Source organism: Hesperophylax consimilis, chromosome 24 (genome assembly GCF_061612785.1).
Source record: "Hesperophylax consimilis isolate HC1 chromosome 24, BYU_Hcon_1.0, whole genome shotgun sequence".
Lineage (NCBI taxonomy): Eukaryota > Metazoa > Arthropoda > Insecta > Trichoptera > Limnephilidae > Hesperophylax > Hesperophylax consimilis.
Window position 1 is genome coordinate 28,615,941 of NC_142859.1, and position 14,544 is coordinate 28,630,484.

Consider the following 14,544-nt stretch of genomic DNA (forward strand, 5'->3'; position numbering starts at 1 on the left):
TCAGAATGCAATCAAGCCTATAAATGCACAATCGATCAGTACATTACTACCTCAATGATCTTTCTTCCACCCTAAGTGCGTCTCAAGCACGTAATAACCCATGAATTCCATTGCGAAGGGTTGCAACCCCTAACCCCTGAAGACTTTTAAAACCTGTCAATAACTCAACCCTTTTGTACTTCAAGTGTTGCATTTTGTTGCGGAACATTGTAGGTACAATATCCCTTTGTAATACCCCACTTAAATTACCAAACTAGCGTTACAAATTGGGAGATAGATGATTCAAAACAACTAACCCCAATTTTTTTCATTATTTCCGTGTCCGTGATTTTGTATTACTTAGGTAATATTATTTTTATAATACTCTGCGGTGCGAAAAGATGTATTATTATTTATATTTGTTTAAACAAACGAGTGCCAGTAATATAATGGGGCTTATTTTGTTATTAAAGTTTTGGTTTGGACGCCCGCTGAGCTTTTCAAAGTTCTAACAATAATGCAATGTGTTTGGATGAACTTTTGTTCGCGGACATCTGTTGCCGAAATATTGAAACAGTGCAGAGAGGCATTTCTTATTGTGTTCACTACTTGAGTCAGTACATAGTAAAACCATGCATAACTAATTATCACACAGCAATGGTTTTCCAATATGTACTGCAAAGTACAAACGTTTTTACGCGCTTCAATTTACTGAAAAATTAAAAATATTCGGCACTTATATTAATCACGTTCGAAAAACTGAGATTAGTGCCCAAATAATAATGTTTTAGCGTTCGTATAAGCATGTTTTCTTTCTATATATAACTGTTCTATTAATGTGAAATAATTAACATATTTTTTGTAAGCGATAGTTGGAACAAGTTTCCAAATGAATAACTGCTGTTACTAAGCAAAAAATTATAATTGCTTTGTTTATAAAACATTATATTATTTTTTTCTTAAATTTCAAGAAAAAGTTCCTCAAATTTTCGCGGTATGAGCGTGGAACACAGTGTGTACGGATCTTTACAAGTTATCGAAATAATTTTATTATTATTTGGGAAGGAAATAAGGTTTATTTTCCGGGTGATTCACCAAAATAAAATAAATTAAATAAAAACTGGTTACATTTGTCTCACAAAAAGCTCTCAAACACAGACCTCTGGCGTCATGAAAATGTTTCAACTTTTTTGGTCGCAAATTTTTTAGCTATTGCAAATGTTAACGATTTTATTTCCGTTGAGATCTACAAAGCTTTTAAACATTATTTTAACGGTCAAACTAAAATCTTAAAAATTCAAGAAATCAATAAATCAATAAGGATATTTATCACTGTTTTGGTATAATTCTATTTAATTTCTACTATATTAGAACAGGGTCAGCTTGGTGAGGTGATTTATATGAAAATGTATTTTCTTTTTCTGTTAAATATTTTTAAAATTTCCATATATAAATATAAATATTGTTTTCGAGTAAATTTTTCCAAAACTGTATTTAATTACGTGTGTTTGGTTACTAAAAATAATAAATATCAAAATAAAAACAAAAAAAATATTTTGTTAAATAGGAAGGGTTTGGATTCAATTGTACACAAATTTAGAGACAGAACATACATAGAAATATCTTGAAAATCTGAAATACAAAACATCTATCACTGCACGGAGAAAAATGAGTACTGCTAATGTATTAAGAATCGTCAAAATAATTAGTAATCCGGTTAAAATTGGAATTGCAGGACCTTAACCAATGAATTGATAGATTTTCTGATAAACTGTTAGTAAAATTCGAATTTATTATCACGATGTAGTAACACGTGTTCATAGGAATACTAATATTTTCACATTTCGTAATTATACATTATCAAAACTAATGCAGGTCCACGAATACGTATTTTTATATAATAGGAATGTACTAAAAGTTTATCAGGAAATGGCCTGCAATCCCTTTCTCAACCAGATTACCAATAATTTGAAGAGTTTTTTTAATTAGCAATTCTCATTTTTTGCGTGTAGAATGCATTGATAATTTTTTTAAATAGATTTCGCTATTATTTATTCTAAACCCTACTTCATAGGATTTAAAAAAGCCTTGAAAGACAGTTAAACATTTCCAGTTTAATATCATAATGACATAACCGAGCAACTTTGAATGGGAAGATTATAAAGCAATTTGAAAATGGCTTTTTGCAGACTAATTTACTGCGCATCCCGCATTCCACGAGTAGGTTCCATGATATACACCAATATCATGATACAAATTAATTCGCGCTTTATACATTGACTCAAAGAGGAAAAGATTTTTCATACACAAAGATATTATTTGAACTTCTTTACTGCAGTGAAAAGGGGCATCAGGGATGTTCCAAAAGATAATCTGTTTTGTAAAACGGTTTTTACGTTAATTTTACACAAGATGCCCGAAGGTAAATAATTTATTTTTGGAGAGTCTTTTCAGGAAGAGAAAGGAGTGAACATAGGTTTTGAAGATTCATGTTTCAGGAGGGAGAAAAAACAAAGACTACAGTTTTATGTACATTTGGCAAAATGTTCGATTTATAGAAATTTACCTTAGCTACATATTAGAAAATTGTTTTCTAAAACTGCGAAAACTATCGAGCGGTAAGCTCTGGCATTGAAAAAGTTTCACTCCTCCTTATTAAAATTTACTTACAATCTAAGTACATTTTCTCACAAACAGACATTCACTCGCCGTGAAATTGACTGCGAACCATTGAAAAAATCTAGTACACATTTTTGTATAAAACTACAGATAAGTTCATTGTTTTGAACAACATATTCTTAGTTACGCAAAATATTTTGTAGTTTTGGCATAAAAAAGTAAATTATTGTCCTTATCATTTCGGTTTGCTCAATAAAAGTATTTCATACACATTGGACCAAAGATATTAGAAGAACGAGATATGCTATGTTGGCCGCCGGACCGTAGCCGGAGTACTATCTAATCAGGGTACTTTGAACGGTATCGGGACGTGTACGCACAGAAATCTGTTCTATGTATTAGTGCGGATACCTTAGCGCAAGCGAAGGTGTGCAGTAGTATTGGTGAACAAAACCGGCGACACTCGGCAAAACAATTCCACTCAGTACGAACTGCGCATAGCACATCTCGTTCTTCTAATATCTTTGCATTGGACACTTACCCTTTTTTCATGTTATTATTAAAAATTTTAAAAAAACTAAGGACGGGTTGTTTCGGAGAATTTGAACAATTCATCAAATTTCGACGTTCATTTTCGGGTTCTGTGAAAGACGTATTCAAGTTCTGTTATTATATAATTGTAGGCTAGTTGCTTGTCAAAACTGAAATAAAAACAGAACTTGAAAAAATCTTTCACAGAACTGGAAAATGAACGTTGAAATTTGATGAATTGTTCAAATTCTCCGAAACAACCCGTCCTAAGAAACACTTGTTTTATTATTTGCAGAAAGCTATAAAAACACCTGGTATTTTCGTATTTTTAAGAAATTGTGTTATAAAGGGTTAAAACCTCAAGACATAATATTATACCTATTATAGTGTGACTGTACCTACTTTCAAAAGTTTCTAATTTTGAAATCGATTTTTTTGAATCACGAGTTTTTTTGGCGAGAATTAAAAATATATTAAAGATACGTAGGTATCTACATATTTCTATAATTTTAAAAAGTCAATTCGTTAACATTATCTAAGTATTGTTACTTTAAAAATAATTGTTTTACTATGGAATCACGGACAACTTTTGCGCCAACCCTGTTACCACCACGTATGAATTTCATGCCTTTGAAAAGATGCAAATGAATTTCTATTTAGCATCGTCCGGTCGTAAGCGAATTGCCTCGCTTCAAAGCTTTTACAAAACTAAATACCGTATTTATACGGCGACACTTTACCCCTGGCTCTTGTTATATGGCCTAATGCGACCATCATTTTCGTAATTGAGTTTTTAAGGAGGATAACATATGCTAAATGTTTGAGAGCTTTAAGCTTTGTTCCACGGCTTTAAACGGGATTAAAGTAAAATACCTACGGTCCATTTATTAGGCGTTATTTTTACATAGAGTCAAGCGTGGTAACCGTGCGCGGTTGATAAGAGTACGCGGCGATATTTGCGATAAATTCGTGCATGCCTTGTTTTTTGTTTGTAAGGCTTCTAAGGCAATGCACTACATCGTGTAATATTTTAAATTAAGCCGCTATCGATATCAACCCTTACGGAGATGGCGATAAGGTTTAAATTCCCGTTTAACACCATCCGCCTGTTTTGATTTATGCAAGAAAAAAACATGGCAAAAAAGTGCCTTTTATTTTATTTTGTGGATGTTTAGGCATAAATATTTAAAAAAATTTCCTTAATTGTATAAATAACTTAATTTGTCACATTATACAAAAAAAATCATAACCTAAAATGGGTTCGTAAGTAGGAGATTTTGAACTTTAAAGCAGTTTTCATAGGCTTTTACATTATTTTTTCCTGTGCTTATAAAAAGACTTGTCTAAAAACTACTCGATTATTTCAAAGGCCAGGATGTATTCTACTCGCAGTATTTAATTAAATCATCTGAAACATTTCTAGGCGACCAAATTTTCAAACCAAAAACACATGATTTTGCATTACTACGTATGGCATCGCTTTAACAGGTTTAAAGTAAAATAACTACGGTCCATTTATTAGGCGTTATATAAAGTCAAGCGGGGTAACCGTACGCGGTGGATAAGTGAACGCGGCGATCTTTGCGATAAATTCGTGCATGTTTCACCTGTTCCTTGAAAACAAAAAAAGTGACAACTAAATAACTTTTTCATTGTTTTCTTATTTTTTCGCCTCTATTACCGATGAGGGCTATTGTGTAACCAATTTTGTCAGAACGGTGTGGTCCATAACGGTTTTTACTAAAATAATGTTAGTTTCACAGACGCAAAGAGGCAATTATTGTACAGATAACTATTTTATTTACTTATTTAAGTTTATTTTATTTTTGTATGATAGAGTTAGTGCGCGGGTGTGCATACTCTTGTCCTCTTATGTAGCATAATAATAATTTTGGTACATGCGTATATGTCAACTTCTGTTTTATTTTTACATTGAAATCCATGTGTATCTAATGTTTCTTCTAAAAGCATATTGAAATTAGAGTGCGAACACTTATACTTCAGTATGCGTACGCTTATCCCGCATATGGATCAAGTGTACGCAATCGACCCGTTTGTGAATTTTCGACAAGTAAACATAAAAAGTTTTTGCGTTTGTTTTAGATACCAATAAGTCATACGAATTAGTAAAGGATAAATACATCTTGAGCGTTTTAACTGAACTTTACCGAGTCGCACCTACGTGACTCTTTTTCTTGTGTTTACAGATTAGGTAGGTACTGTTAGAATTAGTGTATCTTCTGATGACATCCTAGATTGTGAACGGAATCAAAGGTTTTTAAGAGAGGCGACGGGCTGACGACCTAATCAATTCTTCTGGCTTCAGAAGGGTTAAAGGTGCCAGGAAAGCGCAGAAGTTGAGATATTTACTGACGTCCAAAATTTGATGCCGGAAGCCGGAAGGCATATTTAAAGAAGAGTATGAAAAGGTGTTAAGTGATTATATAATACTGACGAAGGAGTAAACCAACTATGTACATTTAGTTGAGACAATAATATAAATAACGCTAGAAGTTTGTTGAGATTAAACATGTTTAACAACGACGAGCGGCCACATTAAAATCAAAGTATTAAGACGAAACTCTACAAACCCAATTTGAATATACCAGTGCAGCGGTTCCCAATTTTGGCTTTAAAATTTTTTTTGAAAATTTTTTTAAAAATTTTAAAAATTTAAAATTTAAAAATTTAAAAATTTTTTTTACAATTTTACCTTTTTCAAAGGTAGACCTTATTTTGGCAGAACCCCAACTCCTCTAAATAAAGTTAATTGGTAATTGTGAACATAAAATTTTTTTTTTTTTACCATTATCAATCTAATTGTTTGCTTATGTGTCACGTTTGATTTTAAAATAAAGACTTTAATTATTTTTTAAATATTTGTTATTTGGTATTTTTCATTAATTTATAAATAAAAAGTTTTAAATTAGGTTTGATGTCCGACAGTTCAATTCGCTGTTGCGTGTTTCAGGCTTGTGTCACGGGTTGGTACCGCCTGGTTTCTGCAACACGCCCACGCCCTAACTTTCGGAACCCCCGTTGAACAACTTTTAGAAACGCTGTACTAGTGCGCCCCACTGTTGAATTTCGCAGCCACCTCATTTCAGAAACGGACGTACCAGTATTTCAATGGAAAATGCTCCGAGGAACTGGCGTCATTGATCCATTCGGCACTGGTGTACAGTCGGGAAACACGCCAAACCCACGCCCAACATTTGTACACCGTTATCATTTTTGCATGAGAAACATTCACGGGTAGTTTCGACGACTTGTTTTCGATTGCAACATCTTGGTTCTTGTTTTGTTCTTTGTGTTTCCTCCCTCCTTCAAGATTGGTATCTTTAAGACCCGTGTTCACTTTATCCTCTCCTCAACAGCACCCTCGTAGTTAAAAGCAAATAGGAGAATTGGAGGCCAAGTTAGATTTAGGTAGGTATTTAAAAATCTGTAAGTTTACTGCCGGACTTCGCCAGAGATGACTGAAAAATATGCCACAAACAATGAGCTTTTATCAGTTGCATTGACTTAGTTGTATCCAACATAAAAATCTGTACAATTCCACCATGCTAGAGATCTTCGTTTAAGAGCTTGTGTTGCCTCCTACACACATCTAAATATAATCACACATATTGTATGCACATACTTTGATTAATAAGTGTTTTATTAAAAATATATCAACAATTCCAATTATTTTCTGTGATATTTCTGTATCTAAATTTCTCTAATACACAATAAAAATAGTTAATCTCAGGTCATCTCCCAGATAAGTATAGTCCTGTATATTATCTACCAGTACATCATATAAATAAATAATAGTATCTTTATGTAATGCAGCATCACATTCATTGGTCAAATGCATTGCACACGGAGAATTGCTGAGCATTGCTGATTTATTGAAATTGGGTTATAAACGAGATTGTAGGCCGCTTCCTGTCAAATTTTTAGTCCGTTCTTAATATATCGAAACACGTGTTCATGTTCCTGCATAAAATGAAGAAAATGCGAAAATATAATGATTTTTCTGAACACGTGTTTCGACATATTCCGTTAATGGCCTACAGTCCCGTTTTTAACAGGATTTCGAAGAGTTTGCAGAGATTCTTAATAAATAGCAATATTTTATATCAGTATGTGTTTTCTGTGTACATGTATGAAGTTTTGTAATAGTGATCCACGAATCGGTGGATGCAATCTCTTAGCAATAGTTGATAATAGTTTACTTAGTTTATAGATAGAGCATTAGAGCATGTAGATATATTATTACATTTTTGTAGAGTGACATTGAGGTAATTTTGCGTTGATGAATTCGATTTGATTTGTTGCGCAAAAACGGCGCTATACAAATCATTCAAATATTAATAAGTAATCGAATGAACTCGCTTGTGCAAATTCAGATTCTTTGTAAATTCTTGCATTAGGTATCTACCTTTATGCATACATAAATACCTATGAAGATTTCAAAATAAACAATTCCATAATTGACATGGTGAAAATTTGTGAGTAATTATTATTGCCTTCCATCATTTATTAACTGATCTTCCATTGATTAATAAAAATGCAGTAGGTATTTCAAATCTAAGAAGGTACCTACTCACTCATCTCAGTTTTTGTACGTAATTTGCCATTTATACGAAAGATATATGTTCTCAAGTTTCCGTTTATTAGCTATTTAAACACATGTTTACACAGGAAAGGTTTACACAAGGTATGATTCATCAAACATACCAATTTCGGTGCAAGCGTGAAACGACGTGAAAATCTTAACGCGTGTAATTATTTGCATTCACTAAACTTTTGAATTTTAAAATTGGAATCAATTGTACCTAATTCAGACAATCTATCAAGTCGGTACGATTTTTTTTAATAATTCTATATTTGGAATGTGTACTTCTCTTGTATAAATTTTTGACAGATGATTTTGCAAAAGTTTACCTCTTTTTACATAATTCGTCAACAACAAAAATATCATTATATTGTTATTTCGCAATAATATTTTTAAAAAGAATGTGATCATAAGACAAATATTTTATGAATAATTTTAGCTTCGCAAATCCTACAATTGCAATATAGTTTAACTATGTTAGATCAAAGTATAAAAAGTTATTGCTTTCTATAAAATGTAATAATTGAAATAAGTTATACATACCTTCGTGTTTCTTGAAATTGTCATCAGGATGTTGTTGTGGATTGTTGCCCAGGATTTGATCGATGCTGTACATGGCTCTAGGTCTCATCCCCGATGATGGAGAGGGTCTTCCGTTTCCTTGTCTGGAGATCATGGTGCCTACAAAGCCTCCTCACTTTTGTTTACAGATCAGCGAAAAACACTTGTAGAATTCACTATATTTTTGCGAGTGATATTCATATAACGGAATATTGTCTTGTAGAGTTCTTTTTTCATCCAAATTTTAACTCTCCGTAAATTATTTTTTAGCACTGTTGAAATTAATGTATACTTTGGTAACACCGAACCATAGATTTATTTACATCAATGTTTTGAGTAAAACTTTGAAAAATTTGATTGGAATTGAACGCTCGTGGAATCTTCGTATGTTTTCAAATCAGTATTAAATTATTAATGTTCACTTTAATTAATGACGTGTAGTAAATTAAGAACTACTCTCAATAGATCTCTATCAAAACTAGTTTAATGTCAACTTCTGAGACAAATCAATTAAAACCATTAATTGATTCAAATCACATCAATGTCAGTTTTATGATATCAGAACAACACAATTAAAACATTCACGTGCTCACTTAAAATTTCAATAATAATTATTGTTCATATTTATCACTTGTAATTGTCACTTGTTAGTCAAATAATCACTTAGAATCAAATAAACAGTCTCAAAAACGAAGTTTTTTATAACAAAATCTACACTTTTCAAATTCATAAAAAAATCACTTTGTATCACAATAATTATAGTCCCAAAAACGATATTTTATTAAATAAAGTTCACAATATATAAACGAATATAAATCGTTTTTTATTAATTCAGAAGTTTACTAGATGTCTGATGAATACGTATCAATCCTTCCCTATCTGTTATGGGGGTAGTTCTAGGTGGTGGCTTGCTAGGGGTGCGACCGCCCTGTTCAGAGGCTAGAGAGAGAATGAAGGCTGCGCCGCTTGCGCCCCTGGGCCTGCTACGCTGTGCCCTCGTTGCCGTGGGTAAGTCGGTAGATAGGGGCAGCACTGTACTATAGCTATATATTTCTACAGACCGAATAATAACTTTCAGTATGTACTGCCAGACAAGTGTTGAGGTTAGATTTTTTCAAATATGTACTGTTGAGTATTGATAGTTTTTAATTGGCTGATCGTAGCAAAGATTTGTTTTAACTCGACCGTTTTGCATTTGTAATTGCAATCCATTTACAAATAAAATATCAGTTTATTCAGAATATATCAGAACATGTGTTCATGCAGGTATCCTTTTCCTGATGAATATATTTGCGAAATGTTACAATATCGGAATTTTTATAAACACTTTTATAAACATCCTGTTTTATGACAGTTTGTTATGAAACCTGTCAATTATTTCGTTTGAGGCCTGCAGTCCTGTTTTTAACATGAATATAAATAATTTGACCAGATTTTCAATAAATTAGCAAAATTTTATTTCAGTGAGTTTTCTCAGTGTAGATGGAGTTAACAGCAGATTCTTACCCACCACTCACACCTCTTTCTTTTCCTGCACTTCATCTCCTTCCTTTCCTAAAAAAATCCCTTCACTCAGCATCTCCAATGATAAAATAATTTCAAAAAGTATATAAGATTTTAAGATTCTCTAAGTGAACCGCTTAGTTTCCTGACACCATGTGTAAATTTATTTTTTCGAGTGGAATTAAAATAAAATAAACATAACATTGAAAAACCAACCTTAACACCTTTTCAGAAAATTACCCAAATGATATTACCTATTAAGTATCCGGTAATCATTAGTATTTTTAATTCCTTCCGAAACTTTTATGAGTCATACAGGTCCCTTTATTAAAATACTAATTTAACGGCGGCCTACCCAGTGTAAGGTAGTGCTGATTATATTACAACTGAGAAGCACTAATGGGTAGGTTTTATCGGAATACCTGCTTGAAGGGTACCTACCTTATATACCTTACCTTATATTTACCTAGCACTTAATTCAATTAAGTCAGATAATGCGGGGTTTGTTGTCCCCTTGACACCTGCGAAATATCAACAGTTCAAATTAAGAATATCTACTAAATAAGTACCTGTGCCTGTCTGTTACATCTGGAATTGGGCCACTAACAATAACACTCCTTATGTAGATGGCGATACGGTTTAAATTTCCTCTTAACACCACGTGGAGAAAAATGAGTATTGCTATTTTATTAAAATACTCTTCAAATTGTTGATAATCCGTTTAAAAACGGGATTGCAGGCCTTTAACGAATGAAGTAACAGGTTTCCTGATAAACTTTTTGTAAATTACGAATTAATTGTCATGATAGTATATTGGTGATTTGCCAAAAGTTTATCAGGAAGCCTTTTGTTAAAGGAAGAATCTTCGTTAAAGGCCTGCAATCCCGTTTTTAATCGGGTTACCAATAGTTTGAAAAGAACCTTTTTTATTTATTTAAGAAAAAAACATGGCCAAAAAGTGTGTTAAAAAGCACAAATATTTTAAATTTTTACTAAAGAACTTAATTTGTAACATAAAAATTTTCAACATGGGCCTGATACATTTTTTTCTGGGCTTATAAAAAGACTAATCAAAAAAGTTCTTGGTTGTTTCAAAGATTTTTTCTACTCGTGGTATTAATTTAAGCATCTACAATATGTCTAAGCGGTCAAATTTTCTTACCAATAACACATTATTTTCATTACTGTTTATTAAAAAAATATTGTGGTAAGTACCTGCAGGCCCAGGTTAATAAAATACATTCTGAATGTGAATATGTAGGTACCGAATTTAAAACAAAATATTCAAATAAATAATATTTTATAAAAGAACCATACCAAACTAGTAATTACAAATTATTTTAAAAGTGGATAAGAACGATTCTTCAAATTAAGAGTAATAAAATGAATTTAGGTGGTACCTACCCAGTTTAATACAATCTATTTAAACGGTTATCTATCGATACTTAAGGTTAATATAATTAATATATTGTAGTACCTACCTATCTAGACAGTTCCGTGACATATTTTTAAATGTGATTGCAAACGATAATATCAATGTGTGAATGGTAGTGTAAAATATTCCATTAAACAAATGTATAATTTTAAAGATTGATACCGTTCAACACAGTGACAATTCAACACACTTTAAAAAAGTGATATAAAGTCATTAGAAACAATAAAAATATATATCTTTTTAACCTTACCTAACCTACTTAACCCAGTAAATAAAATTTTTGTTTCATCACTTTCCGTGACTTTATATAACTTTTTAAAGATGTGATGAATTATCCGGTCACCGAATATAATATATAACATTCTTCATTAGGTGTTTAGGTACCTAGTACTTTATTTTAATATAAGTAATTCCGATTGTATTCCGATGTGTGTACCTATTTGGGGTCCCCTTTTTTTGTCATTTTTGATGGTAGATGTAGGATGGTAGGAAGACATGGCACGACCAAGTGAATCAGATACTTGAGTCGGGCCATTTCAAGAGTCAGAACAATAGAAGAGTATGTATGAGACGATGTATGAATGTGAATGAGGCAAGGAGTGTGTGCCAAGACCGAGTTGTTTGGCGGTCCGTCCTCTCTGCCTACCCCTGCGGAGAAACGGCGTGATGGTTAGTTAGTTAGTTTAGTTTAGGTTTTATCAGAAAGAAGACATCTTCGTAAACGACATTATTATTAATTTATTCATTAAAATACACTTTTGAATACCTTTATTTGTTTCTTAATTTATGCTTTGCTAATTGACCTGAAATATTTATGGTGGTAATAAAACGTATGTTTACGATTTAATTACATTTACGCAAAAATTTGATAATTTCGTTATCTGTGAATGACAATGCTTATTTATACGTTACATAAATAATTCAAACGATATCTTCCCTTTGAGTATAGAGCAGTAGATAACTTTAATAAAAATGCACAAAATATTATTAGGTAATTACATAATTACCGTGACTTGTGAATTTAGTTTGGATTCTAAGATACGCGTATTTCTGTGACTTTTACTTCGCTTCAACTGTATTTCTTCTAGAATTGAAAATGATATTGAATTAATTAAATTCATTCATTAAATTCTAGAATTGAAATTGAAACAATTAGTAATTACAAATCGGTTCATACCTAAATTTCGGCTCTATTAGCAATCAAATTTTTGGTATTTAATACATTTTTTCTATCAGTGTATTTCACTCCTTTACACATTAAAAGCTAAAATTTTCCACCCATGTCATTTTTGATCGGTTTATTTAACGCCCGTCTTTTGCAGATATAGTAAAAATCTAAATTTTAACTAATGCAGAAATATTACTACTTTTCATCTTACTTTGTAGTAAAATTATCGTACAACAAGTTTATAAGTTTATTTATTTATAGTTTTAATCCTGTTAAATATACATTTATTTTATAAAATATATTCACAAACAAGAATGAGAAAAGGCGAAGAATTTTTTTATATTTTATCAGACATCAACCAACTTCGTTTTGCACATCCAGAGTTATACAATTTCACAATATTAATCAGTTCTTTTTGAAGTCAAAACATGTATCAAAGTCAACTTATAATGCAACATTGTTGAACTAAATATATCTACAACATCGGAGTATATACACGTTTCTAAAATTTTGTCTCATAGGCGCATAATACTGCGGCGTTGAAGATTATTTGCAATAATTATTTGGTAGGTACTGTCTTGCAACTGTTCTGCCAGGATCATAAAATGAAATTAAATATTTAGAAAGAAACTCCCTCCCTAAACACGAGTTATTCTCAATTAGGGAGGTATTAATTAACATCTTGGAACATATACTATTATCCTTATGCAGATAATTTGTAATAACATACTATTGTAAACTGTCATTGGTCGGTTGGTGTATATACTTTGTTATTACTTTGTAGTTTTCTTTGTATTAACCCTCTGTCTGCTATACACTTACTGTTGTTCTTACTAACTTAAATAAATAAAATAAAAACTCACTGTAGTTCATGATGGCGTAACATACATGCTCACATCACATTTTTGTGTTGTTTTTTCCAAACTGAAAACAGTTGCAATCGGAATTTGTGCAATTTTACGGACACAGGGATGATTCTGACAAACATATGTTCCGTTTTCTTGTCAAGATTTATAGTTTATATAGATAGGTACAAATTTCTATAAAATATTTATTTTAAGGCGATGCACTACGTTGTGTAATATTTTAAATCGAGCCGCTATCAATAACAGCCCTTACGTAGATGGCGATAAGTTTTAAATTCCCGCTTAACACCATCCGCCTGTTTCGATTTATGCAAGAAAAAAACAAAGCCAAAAAGAGCTTTTTATTTTATTTTGTGGATGTTCAGGCATAAGTATTTAATTTTTTTCCGATCGTTTTATAAATAACTTAATTTTCCACACTATACAATAAAATCATAACCGAAAATGGGTTTGTAAGTAGGAGATTTTGAACTTTAAAGCAGTTTTCATAGGCCTTATACATTATTTTTTTCTGGGCTTAGAAAAAGACTAATCTAAAAAATACTCAACTATTTTAAAGGCCAAGATGTATTCTACTCGCAGTATTTAATTAAAGCATCTGAAACATTTCTAGGCGATCAAATTTTCAAACCAAAAACACATGATTTTGCATCAATACGTAGTGCATCGCCTTAAATCTCCTTTACTATAAAAATGAATAAACCTATATTGCAAGCCAGTAAAAATAATATAGTGCTGAATCAATTAACTACACAATAATCAGGCCTGTTGAAAACCGGGCACCCTCTATTTGCCGAGGGGGATATTAGCCTCTAATCCCCCCGCCCCCACCCCCTCGCCCATAGCGATAATGGTCCCCCAATTCATTAGACGACAAATAATGTATTCAGCTGGGCTAATGAGGGAAAAAATACTATTGCACCGGAAAAGGGGTGGCGATGAGATTTTATTTTTATTATTTTGTCAGGTAGGTACCTACTATTTATATTATTAGTAACCGTGAAATAATCGATAGCTTAAAATGCCGCTCCGGTACATACCTACCTACATTGCAAGACAAAATATCGATAACTTAATGCAAGATTTTGAAATCGGCTGAAATTTAATGCGAAGAATCTGTTTGTTTATTCCATGCATTAAGAAATGTAAACCAATTAGCTTCGCTGTCATGAAATCTGCTCATAGTTTCTGTGAAATTAGTCATTTACAGATATCTTGGTCTTATAAGAACTAGCTCTGGCATCAGTACCTACCTAACTTAATTTATTCACAATAATAT

General features: G+C 32.0%; 1 protein-coding gene across 1 annotated transcript in view; it reads right to left on the reverse strand.

Annotated features, from left to right (window-relative positions):
- Positions 1-8,408, reverse strand: part of hbn (aristaless related homeobox homeobrain) — a 52,647-nt gene extending 44,239 nt beyond the window's left edge. The window contains exon 1 of the mRNA XM_089646557.1: positions 8,276-8,408. Within this exon, the coding sequence (XP_089502683.1) occupies positions 8,276-8,408 (133 nt within the window). The remainder of the gene's footprint in view (positions 1-8,275) is intronic.
- Between the last annotated feature and the right edge of the window lie 6,136 nt (positions 8,409-14,544).